This window comes from Heterocephalus glaber, unplaced genomic scaffold (assembly GCF_053883595.1).
Source record: "Heterocephalus glaber isolate CG9 unplaced genomic scaffold, H.glaber_assembly_v1.0 deba00001442, whole genome shotgun sequence".
Classification (NCBI taxonomy): Eukaryota; Metazoa; Chordata; class Mammalia; order Rodentia; family Bathyergidae; genus Heterocephalus; species Heterocephalus glaber.
Window position 1 is genome coordinate 1,585,786 of NW_028258296.1, and position 14,010 is coordinate 1,599,795.

At 61.3% G+C, this 14,010-nt stretch overlaps 1 protein-coding gene across 1 annotated transcript in view; it reads left to right on the plus strand.

Annotated features, from left to right (window-relative positions):
- L1td1 (LINE1 type transposase domain containing 1) overlaps positions 1-14,010 on the plus strand; it is a 37,997-nt gene that overhangs the window by 5,155 nt on the left and 18,832 nt on the right. Inside the window, exons 3-6 of the mRNA XM_087212802.1 lie at positions 352-389; positions 775-897; positions 1,392-1,496; positions 6,897-6,994. Coding sequence (XP_087068928.1) covers positions 352-389; positions 775-897; positions 1,392-1,496; positions 6,897-6,994 — 364 coding nt within the window. The remainder of the gene's footprint in view (positions 1-351; positions 390-774; positions 898-1,391; positions 1,497-6,896; positions 6,995-14,010) is intronic.

Here is a 14,010-nt window from a genome sequence, read left to right on the forward strand (position 1 = left end):
CGCTCTGTACCCAGCACTGGAGGACAGAGGGCGGGAGGGAGGAAGCCCTTTGCAGAGAACATGACGCGGGTCACTGGGAAGTCAGAGGTCGTGTGTCCCTGAGACGAGGCAGGGATGGGGTCTTTGAAAGCCTTCACTGGGTAGAGGGAGGCTTTGAACAGGCAGAGGCTGTAACAGGAAGCACAAACCACTGCCCTCCGAGCCAGCTCTGTGTCCCTCAGCCCAGCCCACATGGTCAGCCCTCGTTCGTCTCAGAGAACACAGTGCTGCTGGTGACACCTGAGGGCGGGAAGTCCCGGGAGGGCCGGTCCCCGAGCTGGGGCACACTCACCTCCGCTTCCTCGTTCACAGGCACAGACTCGGAGCCCAGGACGGTGGAGATCGTCAGAGTAAGTCGTGGTTCCGCTGCCTCTGTCCTGTGTGCAGCCGCGTTTGCAGAAAATTCAGTTTTCTGCAACATGATCTGTTGGGTGTGAGCACAATTTCAAGTCACTGGAGAAAACGGGTAACGGAAACGGGCCTAGAAAAGCGCAGCGAGGCCAGGGATGACTGCTGCGAAGTGTGCAGCGGGTCCCTCCACTCCCTTGCACCTTCCCGTGTCGAGTCGCACACGGAGCGGGCACTGAGACGTCAGCTTCTCTGGGCTGGAGCTGGGGTGTTGCACCCACCTGGGCCCCTCCGTGTCAGCCGTGGCCTAGGGAGCAATTTGGGGAGCAGCGGTCCTGACACCCATGGGGCTGTTACTAACTGCAGGCCCTCATGGTGTCTCCTCAGGAGCCCAGCGACGCGCTGGGGATCAGCATCGCAGGAGGCAGAGGCAGCCCCTTAGGCGATGTCCCGGTCTTCATCGCCATGATCCAGGCCAGCGGGGTGGCGGCTCGGACACAGAGGCTTAAAGTAAGCGGGGACCCACTGCATGGGCCATCGGGTGTGGCTGGGGACCTTGATCAGAGAAGCCATCAGGCCCACGCCAAGCGGAGTCCCACCTGAAGCTCATGAGGTTCGATTGTTCAGCACAGAGCTGACCCTAAAACTGTCCCCCATGCCCCATCAACCTGTTTATGATTCTTTTTCATCTAACTGAGGTAGAAAAGTAAAGCAGAAAACACTGGGCGTCCTTGGCAGAGCTTCCCTGCCAGTGCATCCCCACCTCGCCTCTCCTGGGGAGTGGATGTGGGGCACCCTTGACACCCACGCAAGAAGCCACCACCGCTCCCCGCAGTAGGCCCGGCCTGCGTGCTTCTCGGGTTGCTCTGTGAGAGGGAAAAGCCAGCCACAGGCAACCCCCCCTTGTGCCATGGAGACCAGGGCCAAGCCAAGATGGAGCTGGGCATGGGAGTGTGGAGCGTTTGTCCTAACGACAGCGATTTCCATGGCTCTCGTCCTCCCAGGTTGGAGACCGCATTGTCAGCATCAATGGGCAGCCTCTGGATGGGCTGGCACATGGGGACGTGGTGGCGCTGCTGAAGAACGCCTTCGGTCGCATCGTCCTGCAGGTACCGTCCGGATCCCCATCCCCACAGCAGAGCGGCTGGCGGGAGACACTGGTGGCCCCGGCCTGGCACCGCCCCTGTAGGGGGTCCTCTGGTGTGCATCAGGGATACTGACAGCAAGAAACCAGTGTGTTGATTCAGACATCTTCAGTGTCACCCACACGGGCAGTGGGTGTGAGTCCATGAAAGCGTCACGGTGGGGAATTACTTTGCTTTGAGTGCGGCTTTCAGCCTCCGAGTTCTGTGAATCGAGTTTGTGTGCAGTAGGCCGCGCTGCCCTTTCTCTGGGTCCCAGCTGTCTCTCTTCCTGTCTCTTGAGGCAGAGGAGAGCACAGTTGGCCTTCTCAGAGGCACAGGGACTGCTGGCACTGTGAGCACCCATGCAGAGCTGTCCCCAGACAGAAACGAGACTTAGAGTGGAGAGGCTGCATCCTGGTCCTGGTCAGTGCTGCCGATGGCAGTAAAGACAAAGGCCCCCAAGCGCATCCAGTGTTTATTGAGTACAATCAAGGGGAGGGATAGGGAGCAGGCTGGGCTTTGAAGGCATCCAGTGAAACGCTGCAAACACCTGGCACGATGGCGCCAGGCAGGGCTGTCAGGGAGGAAGCACTGCTTATCCTGCTGGGATGGAACAAACAGGTACCGGGACTGCGTGCAATTAGCAAGCAACCCATAGGGTCAGTGAGAAGCCGTAATTCAGAGGAAAGGGTTTTAATTGGGGTCACGTTGACCTCAGCTGCAGTGACTCGGCAGAGCCCTGCACTTCACAGACAAGGCCTTGGACAGCCACTGAGGGAGGGGCTGGGCTCGCCCAGTCTGGCAGCTGACAGCCCATTGAGTCATGTAGAGCTTCAGTCTGACTCCTGATATAAAACAAAGTAGCTGAGGCCGGGGATTTAGCTCAGTGGCTCCGCCGCCTGCCTTGTAAGCGCAAGGACCTGAGTTCAATCCCCGGTACCAAAAAAATAATGAAAAAAATAAAACAACATAGCTGAATTATGGACAGCAAGAAGCAGGTGCCACTCATAGCCTGCTAGTACTGGGCAGAGATGTCTCCTACACACATGGCCGCGGATGTGTCCCCAGCACTGCACAAAAGGGGCAGGGATGAGACAAGATTAAGCCAGGAGAACCAATTGATATCTAATAAATCAGAGTTGCAAATAGAAGCAGAGTGATAAAAATGTACAAATGAAAGAAATTTAAAGGCCAATTATGACCAGCATAAATAATGCAAGAATGGTATTTTTTTTTTTTTTACCGGGGATCAAACTCGGGACTTTGCGCTTGCAAGGCAGGCACTGGAACCACTGAGCTAAAGCCCCAGCCCTTAAGAATGGTATTTTTAAAAAACTTTTATTGGTACATTTTAGGTATACAATACGTTTACACTTATCATTGGGTGCTTGTACCTGTATATGATGTATCTTAGTTCTTATTTTTTTCCCCATTACCTGTGCACCCTTCACCCCCTCCCCCCTTCCCTATTTACACAGACTTTGTTTCTATTTTTTTTCTTTTAAGAATGATACATTTTAAAACCTCAAAGCCAATGTATACATTACCTACAAAAGAATAAGAGATCCAAATGGCACCTGACCTTTTCATCACAGTGTCTTCTGAGAAAACTACTTCAGGATCCACTCCAGCAAGTGAGCAGAGAGAGGGGAAACCAGGGGCCCAGTGCTGGAGCTCAGTAATGCCCCAGCACAGTAGGGAAAACAAAGTTAAGTGAGAGGGTTTGGTATACTCAATTTTCATCTGTTGGAGTGGGGAGTCCATAGCAATCATCAAAATGATAAATTTCAAGGCAGGTGTGCTGGCTCACACCTATAATCGCAGCATTCTGGGAGGCTGAGGTGGGAGGATCCAAGTTTAAAACTAGAAGAGAAGAGAACCCAGAGTCCAGTCCTGAGGGCTAAGCAGAGCAGAGCTTCTCCTGCCTCAGCCTCCATACCCAGGACACCCTGTAGCGAGGATGCTGCTGGCCCTGCATTGTTGCCCATGCTGCTCACTCTCCGCTCTGAAGCAGAGTTGCTCTCCCGGGGCGGGGCCATCTACACCTCCGCCCAGGCCGAGCGGGCACCTGGGAGAGGCTGTCCAGGTGGAGTGGGTCCGGCCAGGCCCACCCTGAGGCCCCGAACCCTGAGGAGGGCTGGGGGAGGCGGCAGCGTGTGCCCCGCAGCACCAGAGCACAGAGCCAGGCGGCCCCGCTGGCCGAGACACGAGGGAGCCGCCGAGGGGTCCCCGCGAGGCCCGGCCTCAAATTACAAGCCTGAGACCCTGTCCAGGGCCGGTCGGGCATGGCCTGGGCAGCCCTCCAGGTGGGCACAGGAAGGCCGGCAGCCAGCCAGGCCGCGGAGGACAAAGCCCTGGGAGTCAGGGCTGCAGCAGGGGGGCGAGGGCGCCGAGACGTGGCGAAGGGGCGCCCAGGACGCCTCCCTGCGTGGAGGGACATAGCCGGGGCTGAGGCCCTGGGCCTCCGGGAGACGCGTGCTGCTGCTCCCACTAGGTGGCGCCGTGTCCGCGGCTTGCCCGATCCCATTTTGTGGAAACGGCGCCCTTTCCTGGCAGACAAGGATCAGCCCCGAGTCTGAGTTCCTCGCGGCCAGGCCGGGCTCTGCGATCCCCGCGTCCACACCTTCCGCCCGCACCCTGCTGGGTCTCTGCCGCAGGCCCGGGCCTGCCGATCCAAGATCCAAGGCCGGGTGGTGAGGACTGGAGCCCGGGGCCCCTCTGCTTATCTGGAGACTGACTTCTCAGCTCTCCAGGGTGGATCCCCAGACCGGCTCCTGAGAAGAGGACGGGTCCCAGGCCGTGCAGGAAAGCGGGGCTTCTCTCCTCAGGGAATGGTGAGCAGGTTCTAGGCTGGGGCGGGGGCGCTGGGTTCTCTCCCCAAGGCCAAGAAGAGAAGAGGAGGAAAAGAGAGGAAAGGAAAGAAGAGGAGGCCAGGACTCCGTGGTGGATCCCGTCCTGCAGCCCAGCCGGCCTCGCGGTGCCCCTCGGGAGCCCCTTCCCCGCGCTGCGGCTTGGTCACGGCTCCTCTGGGGACCCGAAGAGCCCTGGCCTGTGCCGCCAGGGAGAGGGCAGCAGGCGGCGCCTCGGAAGGCCACTGTCCGGCCACCCCGCGGCCCTCGTGTGTCTCGGTCAGGGGCTGCGGGCGCCCAGCTCCACCAGGCCGACGGGCCAGCTGACCCACAGCACTGCCGTTCTGAAGCCGACCCCGGCACACGGTCTCCTGGGGGACCCCAGCCTCTGTCCTGCGCCCATCAGCTGCTGTCTGCGGAGATTCTGGGAGTTCTGTGCCACAACCCCTGCACCTCCAGGAGGTTTCACGCTGGCTCCTTCGCCCTTCGAGTCCTTCCTGGGCAACCACGGCACACCTGAGGTGAAGGAGAGCCCAGGGTAGACCGTCAGAGCAAGACGGAGTGGCTGCAGTGGGAAATACACGGAAGGGCTGTGGAGCCGAGCATGCTGGCCACCCTGGATCTCAGGAGGCCGAGACGGGAGGATTGCCGTGAGTTCCAGGCCAGCCCGAGCCACACAGACCCAGCCTGAAAAAGTTAAACAAAGGAGAAGGGAAAGGAACGAAAAGCAGAGCAGAGTGAGCTATGGAGAGAAAAACAGGAGGAAACAAGGTGGCCACAGAAGGCCGTAGGACGGGTGGTGGGTGGGGCCCGGGAGAGAGGACGGAGGAGCACAGCAGTGGGGAGGGCGGGTGACTCGGGGGCCCCTCGGGGTCGCACTGAGGGTCTGAAGTGGCGCCGGTGTCCTCTTTGCTTGAAAAGTAACTGCAGGGAGAGGCCTGCCGCGGGGAGCAGCAGGCGGGAGCCCGGGGTGGGGGTGGCAGCTCCGGTCCCCGCGCAGACAGTGGACAGTGGAGCCGTCGGTGGGATGCGAAGCGGGAACTGAGGGACAGCTGTCGGCCGGGAGCCTGGTCTCTCTCCTCAGCGGCCTCTGGGGCCGCGGGCAGGGTTCTCTCTGGCCACGCAGCAGCGGCCGAGCTGGGGCAGCTGGCGTGGTGCTGGGATCTGGAGCCCTGGGCGTGTGCGCTGTCCCCAGGCCCCGGGGCCACACTGAGCCGCAGGTGACACGGGCTTGGGCCGGCAGCGGGTGGCAATGTCCACAGTGCCTGGGGGCAGCACACAGTGCTGGTGGACAAGGCACAGAATGGCGCCTTCCCTCCTGACCCTCACGGGCGGGCAGACCTGGAGGTCTGCTGGCGACCGACGGTCAGGTCCAGCCGCTGCGTCCCCACGTCCCCAGGCAGCGGGGTCACAGCAGCAAGGGCCGCGCAGGCCTGCAGGGCCCCAGGTCCGCAGCCTGGCTTCCGCCCGTGCTGCAGTGAGAGTGCTCTGGCTGTCCCGCCCGCCGTCCCTCCGGGCCGTTTCCCGGAAGGCTGCCTGTCGCCTGCCAAGCAGTGTGTGAAAGGCATCGGCGTCCCTTCCCTCTCCGTCCTGCCAGCCAGCCAGCTGCACACACTGGGGACACCATGGGGACAGGCGGGAGCAGGACGACACCGGCAAGAGACAGAAGGCAGAGGGCACACAGGTCTCAGGCACGACAGTGAGGAGGAGCCAGGGCGGGGCAGGCCGGGGGCAGGGGCTGCAGGAGGCTCAGTGCGGCCAGGGCGTGGGGAAGGACCTGAGGGGGAGGCGCTCGCTGTGGAGATGCAGGCACCTGGTGTGTCACCTGTGTGACTGAGCCGGGGCCTCAGACGCAGGACAGCGGGACAAGGGCACAGGCGATGCTGGGGCCACACTCGGCCATGTTGCACGGGACTGCGCCGCGGCGGGGGGACCAGGAAGGAAGCGGCTTTGTGACGGGACCCGCAGGCTCCTGTGAGGGGTGAACGGGGTGCAGAGAGGAGCCCTGGGTGACACCGAGGTGTCTGCCAGACGGGGACCCTGCAGTGCCCAAGATGGGCGAGGCTGCAAGACCAAGGACAGCGGCAGAGACATTCGGACAGGACAGGGCGGTGGGGACTCCCCACGACACCCCAAGAGGAGCCGCGTCGGGCGGCGGACCCGTGGGCTTGGAGGTGGAGATGCAGTTGGGAGTCTTCTCGCCCAGGCGAGCTTCCGGGTCCTGCGGTAGCTGAGGAAGAGGAGACGGGGCCTGGGCAGCCATCACCCTTAGGTCTTCTGATCCCCGGGCAACTGAGGCGAGATGTTCAGGTGGACAGGTGTGGTGCTGCAGACTGAGCCCTGTGGCCCTTGGACAGTGAGGTGGGGGCCGCAGAGGTGCCCAGCGGGGGCCGGGAGCTGAGTGTGGCACTGTGGGAGCCGCCTGAAGGACCGGCTGAGAAATCCTCGCGTGTCCTGCGGCAGGGGTGGCTGGGGTCAGGGCAAGCACTGGGCATCGCCTGCTGCTGCTCTCACAGAGGCCTTGTTCTGTCCCCAGGTCATGGCTGACACCCACGGCGTTGCCACAGCGACCCAGCGGGAGAGCACGTCCGTGGGCCCACACCCGGGCGCTGACCACCCCGCGGAGGGTGCAGAGTGAGTACCAGGCCCCGGCAGCTCCTGGGCTGAGGCGCTGGCCAGTGAGCAGGGCGCAGCACAGGCCCCGCAGGACACGGGGTCTCCTGAAGCCCGGGCACAGCCGCTGCTCCTCCCCGGGACCGGGCCGGGGTCCCTCCACTCCCGAGCCGCATCTCGCGGGATCAAACCCCTGCGCCGCCTGTTCCATCAGCTTCCACCCGAGCAGGAACAGGGAGCACATGCGGGTGCTGCCCCCAGCTGGGCGTGGGGCACCTGGGGAGGCTGGGGCAGGACAGCAAGTCCGACCCCAGCCTGGGCAGCTTCGTGAGGCCCTGTCTCGGAATATAAAACCTGGGCTGGGGTGTAGCTCAGTGTGAAGGCCCCAGGTCAGCCCCAGCACTGGCCCAAGCTGCTTCCCAGCCCTTCCCAGCCCTGACGAGGTGGCCCACAGGGCATTCGGAAGGTCCCTACCCCAGTGGCCCTGCTGGCCCTGCTCTGGGGACAGGGGCTGGCACTGGGAGGGCTCCGCCTCACACCCTCCTCTCGGGCCCCAGGCCTGCCTGTGTGGCCCTGAGCCACTCCCCGCCCCCCGGGCGCCCAGCTCCAGGGGCTCTGAGTCTTTCCTGGAGCGGACTAAGCTAAGTCTATAAAAGCCATGTGAGCCACAGGCGGGAGAAACCCTGCAAAGGAGCAGCGGCCTCTGCGAGAGGGAGGAGGGAGCGAGAGAGGGAGCAGCGAGGGAGAGCCCGCCTCCTCCCCCACAGCTGGGAGAAGGGTTTCAAGGCCACTCAGCAGCCACAGAGCAGCTCCGGGGTCTTGGAAAGTCGTCTCCCTGTTTCCAAAGGGGATCCAGTCTGACGGGGTGCAGGCACAAAGGGTGGAGCCCTCTTCCGGGAGTCCTGTCACCTACACTGCTGTTTCGGCAGAGATTTGCTGAGAGCCTCTGAGGCAGGCACCACCCAGAGGCCAGGGCTGAGGACACAGACGTGGAAATGTGGGGGAAGCTATGGCGCCAGTCCTTGAGGACTGCCAGGGAGTAGGACGAGCAAGGCCATAAACCCACGGTGTGTGTTTCTTTGTTTGTTTTTTGAGACCGAGTCTCGCTATGTAGTTCAGCTGGTCTTGAACTCACTTACAGCACAGTGTGGCCTCAAACTCACAGTGGTCCTCCTGCCTCAGCCTCCCAAGTGCGGGGATTCAGGTGTGTCCTACCACGCTGGCTAAAGCCCCAGTTATGAGAGAGCTGGAAAGGGCAGGACAGAGGGCCCCTGAACTGTGGGCATGGACAGAACTCGGAGTTCACCCAGAAGCTCGGGTGTAAGGCAAGTCCTAGCCGACTGGAAAAGCCCACGGTGTCAGAACAGCTTGAGACACAGGGCGAGGGCCGTCAGGGATGATTACAGATGCCAATCGCTGTCCCCATGCCCGGGCACCCTGTCCCCATGCGGCCTGGCCAAAAGGTACCCACTGATCAGCCAGGCACAGCTGAGGAGGGGACAGAGGAGGTCCCCTGGGACAGGCAGCTGAGAAGGGCCACCCGCCTCTCACAACTTCCTCTGAGGCCCAGACGCTGGGTCTCGGGTGACCTCGAGTGACCCTCCTGCCTCAGGGTGACCCCACCCCACGTTGGCCAGTGGCCGGGAACCAGAGCTCAGAGCTGTGGGCATCGGCACTGGGGAGAGGCCAGCACCCTCTGTGCAGAGCAGACCCCGAGCCTGAAGAGCTACTGTGACCTGCTGTGGAGCTCTGAGGGAGACTTCCACACTGCACGGAGCTCTGGAACCCTGAACTGCACACCGAACACACCTCCCTGCCCACCCTGCTGCACCCTCGTCTCCTGCCGTTTCCTGCCTTTGGGTTTTTGAGACAAGGTCTTGGTGTGTGGCCCACGCGGCCCCAGAACTCACTGGGCAGCCCACACTGGCCTTAGCTCACCCCTGCCCGGCCTCCCAGGGCTGCGTTCCAGGCTGCATGCCTGTGCCTGGCTTTTCCCCCGGACCCTGGGTGTGGGGTGAGCATGGCCAGGCCTGGGCGCTCAGGTGCTGAAGGGGCTGCGGGCTCTGAGCAGGCAGAGGACAGCTGAAGAGTGAGCGTGCCACGCTGAGGGCCATGCGGCCGGAGGCGGGGGCAGGGACAGAGGAGGGTGGGGCTGAGTCTTCCAGGTGTTGGGGATCCCCTCCCCCGAGCCTGGAGTCCGGGCAGTGTGGCCGGGTCCCCAGGGCTCACTCAGGCTGCACGGCTGTCATGGCCACAGGGCCACCCAAAGCCTGCAGCTCCCACTCAGGCAGGACAGCAGCAGCACTGTGGCCATGCCAGGCACGTGCAGGGCAGATCCCTTCAGGGTTCAAACAGGCTGGGAAAGCAAGCGGGGCATGCACCTGTGATCCCAGCACTCTGGGAGGCTGAGGACTGCAAATTCAAGCCCAGCTCAGGCCATTTAACAACTTGGTGGACCCTGAGTCAAATAAAAAGTCCAGATGAGCTGGGGATGTAGCTCAGTGTACAGGTCCTGGGTTCAATTCCCAGTACCACAAACTTGGGGGCTGGGCGTGGTGGTACACACCTGTAATTTCAGCTACTCAGGAGGCAGAGCCAGGAGGGTCAGGAGTTCAAGGCCGCCCGGGGCAACCTGGTGAGACCCTGACTTAAAATATTTTTTAAAAGAGCTAGGAATGAAGCTCAACAGTAGAGCAGCTGCCTCCCATGTGAGACCTTGGGTCCAAGTCCCAGTCCTGGGAAGAGGGAGGGAAGGAGGAGAAGGGAGGAGAGGGAGAGAGGGAGAGGGAGAGGGGGAGAGGAAGAGAGAGAGGGAGGGACTAAGCGTAAGCCACATGTGGCGGCCCACATCTATAATGCCTGCTGAGGCAGGAGGATCTGAAGTTCGAGGCCAGCCTGGACTAGATAGTAAGATCTTGTCAAAACAACAAGCATGAAGAAGGGCACTTTCATAAAAAAGCAGTGGCTTTTAAGCCCTTGGTGGTGGTTAAGCCAACCGGGGGTTGACCTGACCCAGAAACTTAGAAGCGAGCTTCCCCCTCCCGGAGCGGCGGTCGGTGACCACCCTTCAGGGCTTCGCAGTGTGAAAGTCTCTCTCAGGTCCGTTCTCCCGTGAAATGAACTCCCTGCTGCCTCTTCCCGATTTAAACCTCACGCGCTGTGCTTTCAGAAGCCCTCCGCCTAAGACTTACTTTGGAGAAAGGCTTGGAAGGCTTGGGGTTTAGCATTGTGGGGGTCATGGACGTCCCCATGGAGACCTGCCAATTTACGTCAAGGCTGTGTGTGCAAAGGTACTTCACCTTTTGCTCTTTCTTTTTTACTATTCAAAACTAGGTGAGATTTTTAAGTGCTTTGTGTTTGCTGCGCGTGTGTGCATGCGCACACATGTGGGTGTGTGGGTGTGCGTGTGCGTGTGAGCTTCTTTCCTCTGACTCTCATAGGAAACCCCCTCTGACCAGTGGAAAGAGTTCTTTCAAATAATGCCCCCATGCTGGTCATCATGGCACACACCTGTCATCCCAGCATTTGGGAAGCTGAGGCAGGAGGATTGCCACGAGTTCAAGGCCAGCCAGGGCCACATAGTGAGTTCAAGGCCAGCCTGAGCTGCACAGGAAGACCCTGTCTCAAAACAACAACAACAGAAGAATAGAGACCAGGGAAAAAAGAAAGAAAGGGTATCAGAGCCAGGGGCTGAGGCATTTCACTGTGAATTGTGAGGCTCTGAAGACCTGAATGCTGACACACAGCTGTTTGGCTCAGTTTGTTGCAGCCGCTGGTTTCTGAGGCCATCTGGGCCCCGCTCCTAGGAGTAGTGTTTGTTACCTGCGCAGCTCCTGCGCCCCGACATCCGCCTGCCTCACCCACGAGAGCCAAGAGACCCGAACCTGTGCTCTGGGGAGGAGCGTCCGGGGAGAGGGGCAGCCCCTCCCCACAGGCGCCCCCTGCTTTCCCCCTCCCGGGCCTCACAGACAGCCCACACTGACGCCCTACTGTGGGCAGTGTGGCTAAGGGCTGTGGAAGCGACAGAGACAGCGCTGTCTCCGCGAGTCCTGCAACTGCCCTGGGCCCCCAGTTCCCCTTAGGGTGTTTGTAGCTTAGCTGTCTGCCTCCCGACTCCGAGACATTGCAGCCAGGTCACCTGGGCACGCAGTTAAGAAACCACCATCAGCCAGGCAGGGTGGCGCACGCCTGTCGTCCCAGCACTCTGGGAGGCTGAGGCAGGAAGATCGCAGATTCTAGACCAGCCTGGGGAATTTATTGACCTAAAAGGCCCTGTCTCAAAAATCTAAAAAGACCTGAGGATGTAGCTCAGCATGAAGGCCCCAGTCTTAATCCCTAGCACTGCAAAAAATTAAAATGTAACCAAATAAAAACTGAAAGCAGTTTTGCCCAGTAATTCCGGTTTGATCCACCTGAGTGACTTGTAGTCCGTCCGAGGGTAAATCCGTGACGTTATTTAACCGCACCCCTCCCTCCGTGCGCCCCTTGTCGGGGCCAGCGGAGCCGAGCTGCAGCTGGGGAGCCTGGCTTGGTCAGCAGCGGCCCGGTCCCGGCCTCCCCTGCGGCCGCCTCGGCGCTCACCTGTGCTTTCCTGCAGCACGACGGCCGCCTGAGGCGCGGCGACCAGATTCTCGCGGGACGGGACGGCGCGAGCCTGCACGGGTCCGGCGCGCGGGCCGTCGCCCTCTGGGAGTACCAGCGGGGCAGCGTCACCCTGGCCGTGCGGTCCTCAGCGCCCGCCTGCGCCGACCAAGCCAAGCCGAGGAATCCGCCTGCCGACCCTGAGCGGCGCCTGCCTGCCCCTGACTTCCGCCGGCCACTCGCCGCCGCGCTCCCGATGTGGGTGTCACCGAGCGCCGGCGGGCTCTGAGCTCCGGGAGCGGCCCCGTCTCCCCCACCCGCAGGCCCCGCGTCCTCTCCCGCAGGAGGGCGCTCGCTCCGCGAGGCCGAGCCGGGTCCGGAAGGCCGCTCGGCGTTGCCCAACCACGGCCCTGCCCTCGCCGAGACCACTGGGCCCGCATCCCGACGACCACCTCGTCCACCCGCGGCTCTGTTCTGCGGCTGCTTCCATGAGCTGAACGCCTGCATTTTGTGCTGGACATGTGCTCCGTAGCTGGCATCGAGTTTGCGAGGCGACACAGCTGTCGCAATTCCTAGTGTCTGAGGGACCTCGCCTTCCTCCCGTGCACTGAGCTACAGCCCGGGAGCGAAGCCCAAATAAACTCGCAAATGCACCTTAAAACTCTACATGATGTGTGCACGTGACACTTCTGAACGCGATTCTGCTTGATTTTGATGGAATGGCCGCTAAACACCTTTGTGAGAATACCTCGCTGCTTGCCTGCCGCTGCGGGGCTGTTTTAAGAGGGCCTCGGTGCTTTCTGCTTCCCGCTCTGCAGCTGGCAGAGCGGTGCTGCGGGGAACCGGCTTCTAAATAAAGCTAATACATCGCTGGCTGCCAGAAAGGTCGTCTGCATCGGGCTTCCTTACAAGCTGAGGGCTGTGAGGGGCGTCTGTTTTAAAAGGCGTGTCCTGGGTGTCTTCTGGCTTAATCACGTGGGCCGGAGCACAGCAGCGGCTCCACTCCCTGGAAGGGCGCAGTTCCGGAAGAGCCTGCCGCTGGGCTCGGTGGGGTGAGGGGGCCCCAGGTCTGTGAGGACGCAGCTGCTGAGGAGCTGGGCTCCGACGGGACGGGCGATGTATCTAAGGTTTAACTTCTGCCGATCATGTGCTTCCTTCAGGCTCTGGTTCGCAAGCGAACAAAGAATCCAACCTCTCACGTGCTTCTAGTCTGATTGTAGTGGTCACACCTGTCCACTCACAGCAAGCACACGTGTCCACTGCCACCACCTCAAGTGGTGGAGGAGCCGCCTTACCCGCTGTCTCCACCACCTGCGTGGAAATTCACCAAGGTAGCACCCGCCCGCCAAGCATGGCGAAGTACCACTGTGCCTTGAAGGATGGGCTGGAGTCATCTGGAAAATGAGGCCTTGGTGTGAAGTGGAACAGAGCCACGCGCTGTGATAGTGCAGGGCTGCTCTTGCATGAGAAACTCAAAGCATGAACAAATTAAAGAGCAGAGTAAAAGAACAGGCAACAGAGACAGAGATTTCTGTAAAAGGGAAGGGACAGAGAGAGATGGGTGGCAGGAGGGGAATGGGAAGAAGTGTTAAGATCTGTTGTATACAAAAACTTAGCCAACGTCCCTCAGCCCTTTTTCAGGAGCAGTTTTAGGTTAACTCGAAGCCCCGTGTGAGGTGCAGAAATGTCCCCATCCCCACCCCTCAGCCCTGGCCAGTGCCCTGGCCGAGCAGGACACGTGGGTCCAAGAGCCACAGTGCACATGGGGCTCACGCCTGGCACTGCGTGATCTGGGGTTTGCACACGGGGTCCATGCCCCGCAGTGTCACTCGGGGTCCCCACTGCCCTCCAGGTGCTTGCCATGGCTGTGCCCCCAACCCCATAGCCACCGACCACTGCGCTGTCCTCACCGCTCTGCCTGCGCAGAGCTGGAGCCACCTTGTCACATGCTTCAAGGCCTCGGCTCCAGACAGCTGGGGCCCGGGATGGACAGCCGTGTCCGTGCCGAAGTGGCCAGGTTGGGCTCAGGTCTCCCTGTGCAGACCCACAGCCCAGGCCCGTGAGCCACAGAACACTGGAAGGAAGGGTGGGAGGCAGAGGCCTGCAGTGTCGGCAAAGGAGCCCCATGCAGCCCACTCGCCCAGCCAGACAGAGCAGGACCCCGTCTGGCCCGAGCCCTGTCCTCAGCCGGCCTCTCCAGGAAGCAGCCAGGGGTCTGCTCCAGGTGAGGGCTGCAGATCAGCGGCTAAGACAGCCCCACTGAGGCTGCTTCGTCCGTACCCGAGACCCCATCCTGCTGGGGAGTGGACCTTGCTCAGGCCAGCAGCTGGGACCACGTGGAGACCAACTGCTCCCCTTCATCCACTGGTTTAAGGGGGTCTTGTCCCTCCTGACCACCACCTCAGGTGAGCCATTCAGACCAGGCAGGCCCTGGCACCACCACCCCAGGGACCCTG